This window comes from Nicotiana tomentosiformis, chromosome 9 (genome assembly GCF_000390325.3).
Source record: "Nicotiana tomentosiformis chromosome 9, ASM39032v3, whole genome shotgun sequence".
NCBI lineage: Eukaryota > Viridiplantae > Streptophyta > Magnoliopsida > Solanales > Solanaceae > Nicotiana > Nicotiana tomentosiformis.
This window is the reverse complement of record NC_090820.1, coordinates 95,695,829-95,704,037: the sequence shown is the minus strand read 5'-3', so window position 1 is coordinate 95,704,037 and position 8,209 is coordinate 95,695,829. Positions and strand designations below refer to the sequence as shown.

Sequence of the window (8,209 nt, the reverse complement as noted above, 5' to 3'; positions counted from 1 at the left end):
AGAAGCGAGGCGAAGCGTGAAAGGCAACGCTTCAGCAAGGTAAAGCGACTCAGGTCAGTAAAAGCGACCGCTTCTCTGTAAAAAGCGAGAAGCGGGGAAAGCGAAGCGAAGCGAAGAAGCTTCCGCTTCTCTGTATTAAAATACCCAACCCTATTTTATTAAAAATAAGTTTTTTGGATTAAACACTGGTCTGGACTTCTTCAACAGTAGCGACTAGTGTTCTTCAACTTCCAACAGCAACAACTTCTTCTTCATCTACTTCTGATTTCTGAAAGAATCTCAAATCATCAACTAGGGTTGTTCTTCTTCTTCTTCAACTTCAAGTTCAAGACTTCAAGACTTTCAACAGGTATGTTCTGAACTTCTGATTTTCACTCTTCTTCTTTTTCTTTTTTTTTTCTTTCTAAACGTCCAAAAAGCGGCGAAATGCTGGCAAATCTTTTCCAGAATTTTACTGTCCAATTTTTCCATTTATTAACAGAGAATTCCTCTAATTTTTTATATCCTTTATTCTTAGTTCTTATCTTTCTTATGTGTTAAGTAGTTGTTCTTTTAATGGTGCCAAAAGAAGATAGGAAAGACCCGGCTTGGGCTTACTCTGAAAGAGTTTGCGAGACCAACAAGATAAAAATTAGATGTCTTTTTGTGACAAGATTTCAAATGGAGGAATCTATCGTCAAAAAGTGCATCTAATCGGTGGTGATCCAAATGTCGCATCTTGTCCTAAAGTTCCATCGCATGTGAAGGAAAATTTGAAAGCATTCCTTCATAAAAAGAGAAAGTTAAAGACTTAAATGATTCATGAACAAGAACTGTATAATCTTGATGACGATGATGAAACAGAAGAATGTGACGATGCTTCGTCGCTTCCACCAAAATCACAAAAGCGGGAAAGGATGCAACCAATGTCTTCTAGTTGTGGATCTACTGGCAAGACCAAAGGTCCTATGGATTGTTACTTCTCGCAAAAATCTGGAGATAAGGAAGGAAAAAAATGGTAATCCTCAAATTGATGCCAAAGCGATTTTGAGGGATCGTGCAGTTACAATGTTTGCGTGGTGGATGTATGATGCAGGTCTTCCTTTTAATTGTGTTAATTATACTGACATTTTTTCTGATTTTTTTGAGGCTGTAGGCCAATATAGTCTAGGAATGAAGCCTACAACTTATCATGAAGTTAGAGGGCCATATCTAAAAAAAGAGGTGGCAGAGGTGAACAAAATCGTGGAGGAGCACAAAGTAGAATGGAACAAGTTTGGTTGTTCCATTATGATGGATAAGTGGACGGCAAGAAATGGAAAAATGATCATCAATATCTTGGTGAATTCTCCTAAGGGAAGCCTGTTTCTTGAGTCCGTTGATGCAAGCGACTCTTCGACTGATTCAACCAAAATGTACTCCTTGTTCAAAAGTACAATAGACTCTATTGGAGCAGAAAATGTTGTTCAAGTTATCACAGACAGCGCCAGTGAAAATGTTAAAGCTGGTGATTTGATGTCTGCTGGGTACCCGTATATTTACTGGACTCCGTGTGCAGCACATTCCATTAATTTGATCTTCGGTGACATTTTCAAGGAAAGACCCTTCAGTTCAATCTTAATCAGGCAATTAGAGTGCATTCCTATATTGTTCAAAGGCCTTTGTTATTGAATATGATGAAGAGATTCACTAAACAAAGAAGCTTGGTGAAACCTGCAAAGACAAGATTTGCTACTACTTTCTTAACTTTGCATAGGATGTATGAGCAAAAAAATAATTTGAAGAAGTTGTTTGTTTCAAATGAGTACACTAACAGTGACTATGGAAGGGAAGCTAGAGGGAGAGAATCTGTAAATATTATACTTTCTCCTTCATTCTGGAATAATGTGGTTCATGCATTGAAGATTGGTGGTCCTTTAGTTAAAGTGCTTCATTTGGTGGATGGGGAGCAAAGACCACCAATGGGCTACCTGTACGAAGCAATGTATAGGGCAAAGGAGGTTATTCAAGTCTCTTTTAGTGATCAAAGAAAATACAAAAGAGTCTTTGAGATCATAGATAAAAGGTGGGATAGTAAGCTCCATAGCTCTTTGCATGCAGTTGGACTTGTTTTGAACCCGGAACTGTTTTATGACAATGAAGAAATAATTCTAGGAGATGAACCTTTGTGGAATAGATACTACGAATGTATTGAGAAGTTGATACCTGAAGAATCCGTGTAAGATAAAATAACAGAGCAATTTAGTATTTATAGGAATGTTGAGCAACTTTTTGGAAAAAATTAGCTCATCCGGGTGTGAAAGGAATTGGAGCGTGTTTGAACATGTAAGAACTAAGAATAAAGATTTAGTATATTGAGATAATTAAATTATATCTCAATTGTCCTAATCTTACTAATTACCTATTATTTGCAGATTCATACCAAAAGAGGAACAAACTAACCTTGAAGCGTCTCAATGATCTAGTATTCATTGAATACAATACAACATTGAGGCGTCGTTACAATGCTCGCAATATAATTGATCCAATTATTTTGGACAACATCGATGATGCTAATGAATGGCTAACTGGAGTCCCTGAAGATCATGCAGATGAAGAAGTATTTGAGAAAACTTCTGATTTTATTTGGGGTGATGTTGCGGAGGCGCGTGGAATTGGGGAGAGGATTTATGGATTGAGGGGGAGTACCTCAACTTCAAGTTCACAGAGGAAGGGAAAAGAGGAAGCTACTTTGTCCCTAGTTGATAAAGAAGAAGAAGTTGAAGAAGATGATGAGCAATATAATAATGATAGTGGAATACAAGAATTTGACAATCTTGTAGAAGAATAGGATGCTCATTTTGTGCTTTAATTGATACTACTATTTAGTTTTTACATTAAAGTATTGAACATTTACTTACAATTACATGTGTTGTCTATGCAGTATTTATTTTATTTTATTTTTTTTAAATTTCGCTTCACTTCAAAAAAGCGAGCGCTTCGCTTCTCGCTTTAAGCGAAATGGGAGTTGTCATTTTTTCTCGCTTCACGCTCTTCACAACACTGAGTTAGAGAGGTCTTATACCTTAGTGGGTGTGGGCCCCACTAAGGTGATGACTAATCCATTAAAATGACACCTTACCGAGTGACTTGAAGAGTCATCACATTGGCAAAGTTTGCTGCCACGTTTGGGGAGGGGGGATTAGGCTAATCAAAATGTCCTAATTATTTAGCTAATCTTCCCCCAAATATTATTAATTATCCAATCAATTCCTTAATTAACTAGATAATCTTTCATTACCCAATAATCCACATAATTAGGAATTATCTCAAATTACTTAAAGTACTACTCACTTTTAACACACTTTTTACACCTTACTATCATGGTCATGTGGTACCTTGTATGGTACTAGTCCATAAATACCGAGTATTTTAGCTCGGGCCGTATTTTATCCCAAAATGACAAACTTTGACAAAATTTATTTTCTTCGATTTGCTTACCCTCTCACCTTCACTAATTTACTCATCACTTGTTTGAAATAGCATAATGCTTATAATCTCATTCCCGAACTTACGTCGATTAACTTACGACGAAACTTTAACAAACAAAAATGTGGGATATAACATCTCATTTACGAGCTTTCACAAATTTATTTATGGTGTACTTTCACGTACAAAACAAATATAGGTGCAACACAGAGCACCCGCACGAGCTGCTACAGAGGAGCCCCCAGTAGCTCCAGCTGGAGGGCAGACACCTGAGGTACCTGTTTCTGCACCAGCCCTCCAGGAGACTCTAGCCCAGTTCCTGAGCATGTTTGGTACATTTTTTCAGGCGGAGTTGATTTAGGTTGTACCAGCTACTTCACATACCGGGGAGGGACCTATACTCCCGCCGCCCACACTCTAGAGTAGCGAGTTCACGTTGGTCAGGTTCCAGATTTCATGGCGACACAGCCTGTGGTCCCATTTTAGTAGGTGGTAGGGATCGCTTGCCGGGTAGAGGACAGGTGGGTCCAGGCGAGAGAGGACAGACGAGGTCAGGAGATAGAGTACATGGAGGCAAGAAGACCTCATAGACTGAAAAGATCCACTGTTCCTTATTTTGGAGGCAGGGTACGACATGGTAGAGTTTTTGTGGGTAAGCCGGTTCAGTTTGTGTTTCATGCTTCGCACGGTGTTTCAGGTGTTCATGGGTCTCAGGGTACCCGTACCGCACAGTTCCCATAGCTACGTCAGAAGCGACGTTGTTTTGAGTGTGGCGACACTCGCCATGTGGTGAGGATTTGCCCCAGAATTTGGAAGGATGTACCTTCACAGACCTCTCAGCCACAACGTGCTCCACCGGGTCCTCAAGCTATGATTACAGCACCAGTTGCCACCCCGCCTACTCAACCAGCTCGAGGTGGAGGTCGGGGAGGTAGAGGTCGCCCTAGAGGGGAGGCCAGGCCAGATATTATGCCCTTCCTGCTCGTGCAGAGGCAGTTGCTTCTGATTCTGTCATTACAGGTATTGTTCCGGTCTATCATAGAGATGTGTCGGTATTATTTTACCTAGACTCTATATATTCCTATGTGTCCTCTTATTTTTCCCCGTATTTGGGCGTATCTCGAGATTTTTTGAGTTCCCATATCTATGTGTCTACTGTTGTGGGAGATTCTCTTGTTGTGGACCGCGTGTATCGGTCGTGTTTGATTGCTCTTAGTGGTTTTGAGACCAGAGCCAATTTATTATGACTCATCATGGTGTACTTTGATATTATTTTGGGCATGGACTGGTTGTCGCCCGATTATGCTATTCTTGATTGTCACACTAAGACCGTGACGTTAGCTATGCCAGGTTTACACGATTAGAGTGGAGAGGTACCTTAGAGTACACTCCCAGCAGAGTTATTTCATTTCTTAAAGCTCAACGAATGGTTGAGAAGGGGTGTGACGCATACCTAGCTTATGTGAGAGATGTCAGTATTGATACCCCTACAGTTGAGTGAGTTCCAGTAGTGAGGGACTTTCCAGATGTGTTCCCAGCTGACCTTCCGGGCATGCCGCCCGATAGAGATATTGATTTTGGCATTGATTTATTGTCGGGCACTCAACCTATCTCTATTCCTCCGTACCGTATGGCTCCACCTGAGTTGAAGGGGTTGCTTGATAAGGGCTTTATCTGACCCACTGTGTCACCTTGGGATGCTCATGTCTTATTTGTGAAGAAGAATGATGGTTCTCTGCGGATGTGCATTGATTACCGCCAGTTGAACAAAGTCACAGTGAAGAACATGTATCCATTGCCTCGTATTGATGACTTATTTGATCAGTTACAGGGTACCAGAGTGTTTTCCAAGATTGACTTATGTTCAGGATATCATCAGTTGAAGATTCGGGAGCCAGATATCCCGAAGACTGCTTTCGGGACAATATATGGTCACTATGAGTTTCTTATTATGTCTTTTGGGCTAACCAATGCCCCATCAGCCTTTATGCATTTGATGCACATTGTGTTCCGGCCTTACCTTAACTCATTCGTCATTGTATTTATTGACGACATTCTAGTGTACTCCCGGACTCGGGAAGATCATGAGCAGCACCTGAGGACTGTGCTTCAGACTTTGAGAGAAAAGAAATTATATGCAAAAAATTTCAAAGTGTGAGTTTTGGCTAGACTCAGTGGCCTTCTTGGGTCATATAGTATCAAGTGATGGGATCCAAGTGGATCCGAAGAAGATGGAAGCAGTGCAAAGTTGGCCCAGACCGTCCTCGGCTAAAGAGATCTGGAGATTTCTTGGTTTGGCGGGGTATTACCGTCGATTTGTAGAGGGTTTCTCATCTATTACAGCTCTTATGACCAGGCTGACCCAGAAGGGTGCTCCGTCCAAGTGGACAAAGGAATGTGAGGAGAGCTTTCAGAAGCTCAAGACAACTTTGACAACAGCCCCAGTATTGGTATTGCCTACAGGTTCGAGATCTTATACTATATATTGTGATGCATCACGGATTGGTCTCGGCGCGGTGTTGATGCAGGACGGTAGGGTGATTGCCTATGTGTCCAGACAATTGAAGGTGCATGAAAAGAACTATCATGCCCACGACCTTGAGTTAGCAGCTATTGTTCGTGCCTTGAAGATTTGGCTGCATTATTTGTACGATGTTCCTTGTGAGATTTACACCGATCATCGGAGTTTGCAGCATCTGTTTAAGCAAAAAGATCTTAACTTGTATCAGAGAAGGTGGTTGGAGCTACTTAAGGATTATGATATCACCATTTTGTACCACCCTGGTAAGGCCAATATGGTGGCCGATACTTTGAGTCACCGGGCAGATAGTTTGTGGAGTTTAGCATATCTACCAGTAGCAGAGAGGCCATTGGCGTTGGATGTTCAGGACTTAGCCAGACAATTTGTGATATTGGATATTTCTGAGCCGAGTCGAGTATTGGCTTGTGTGGTCTCTCGGTCTTCTCTTTATGATCGTATCAGGGAGTGTCAGTATGATGACCCCCATCTGCTTGTCCTTAAGGACACGGTCCAGCACTGTGATGCTAAGGAGGTCACTATTGGATATGATGGTGCATTGAGGATGCGGGGCAGGCTATGTGTGCCCAATGTAGATAGTTTGCGTGAGTTGATTCTCCAAGAGGCTCACAGTTCGCGGTACTCTATTCATCCGGGTGCAGCAAAGATGTATCAGGACTTGAGACAACATTACTGGTGGAAGAGGATGAAAAAGGACATAGTAGAGTATGTGGCTCGATGTCTAAATTGCCAACAGGTAAAGTATGAGCATCAACGGCCAGGTGGATTGCTTCAGAAGTTAGAGATTCCGGAGTGGAAGTGGGAACAGGTCACGATGGATTTTGTTGTTAGGCTTCCACGAACTCAATGGAAGTTTGATGCATATTGGGTAATTGTAGATAGGCTGACCAAGTCAGCTCATTTCATTCCTGTGATGACTACCTATTCTTCCGAGCAGTTGGTTCAAATTTATATCCGCGAGATCGTTAGGCTTCATGGCGTACTGACATATATCATATCTGACCGGGGTACGCAGTTTACATCACGATTCTGGAAAGTCGTACAACATGAGTTGGGTACTAGAGTGGAGCTGAGCATAACATTTCATCCTAAGACGGACGGACAGTCCGAGCGCACTATTCAGATACTGGAGGATATGTTCCGCGCTTGTGTGATAGATTTTGGGGGTGCTTGGGACCAGTTTTTGCCACTTGCAGAGTTTGCTTACAACAACAGTTATCAGTCCAGCATTCAGATGGCACCATATGAGGCTCTGTATGGTAGGCGGTGTCGGTCCCTAATGGGTTGGTTCGAGCCGGGCGAAGCCAGGTTATTGGGTACGGACTTGGTTCAGGATGCCTTGGAGAAGGTTAAGGTGATTCAGGATAGACTTCGCACAACCCAGTCCAAATGTAAGAGTTACTCGGACCGAAAGGTTCGCGATATTGCATTCATAGTTGGAGAGCGGGTTGGTCCTTTCGAGGTGTTGCGGCGTGTTGGGGAGGTTGCTTATGAGCTTGACTTACCTCCCAGCCTAGCAGGAGTTCATCCGGTATTTCATGTTTCGATGCTCCGGAAGTATCACAAAAATTCATCTCATGTGTTGGATTTCAGCTCAGTCTGATTGGACAAGGATCTATCTTATGTTGAGGAGCCAATGCCTATTTTAAACAGGCAGGTCAGAAAGTTAAGGTCAAAGAACATTGCTTCCGTGAAGGTTCAGTGGAGGGGATAGCCGGTCGAAGAGGCAACTTGAGACCGAGCAGGATATGGCAGCCGTTATCCTCGTCTTTTCACCACTTCAGGTATGTCTCTATACTCGTTCGAGGACGAATGATTGTTTTAAGAGGGGGAGGATGTAATGACCCGGCCGGTCGTTTTGAAAGTTATAGCCCCGATCCCCTATTAACTGCTTCTCCTATATCTATTTCTACTATTGTGACTTGCCGGGAGGGTTCATTTTGGTTTTTAGAGTGTTTTGGGACATTTACTCCCTAAAACGGGAGCTTAAGTCTTAGGATTTTGACCGTAATCAGAACTGTGTGAAGACGACTCCAGAATGGAGTTCCGTCGGTTATGTTCTCTCCATTAGGTGATTTTGGACTTAAGGGAGTGTCCGAATTGTGTTTTGGAGATCCGTAGCTTATTTAGGCTTGAATTGGCGAAAGTCGAATTTTTAGAGTTTTAGACCGGTAGTGGAATTTTTGATATCGGGGTCAGAATCTGATTCCGGAAGTTGGAGTA

General features: G+C 42.2%; 1 protein-coding gene across 1 annotated transcript; it reads left to right on the top strand.

The window, feature by feature from the left end:
* Positions 1 to 831: 831 nt before the first annotated feature.
* On the top strand, positions 832 to 2,809 carry LOC138899225 (uncharacterized). The gene is made up of 3 exons (XM_070185366.1): positions 832 to 1,486; positions 1,576 to 2,166; positions 2,394 to 2,809. The coding sequence occupies exons 1-3, from the start codon at positions 832 to 834 to the stop codon at positions 2,807 to 2,809; spliced, it is 1,662 nt and encodes a 553-aa protein (XP_070041467.1).
* Positions 2,810 to 8,209: the final 5,400 nt, after the last annotated feature.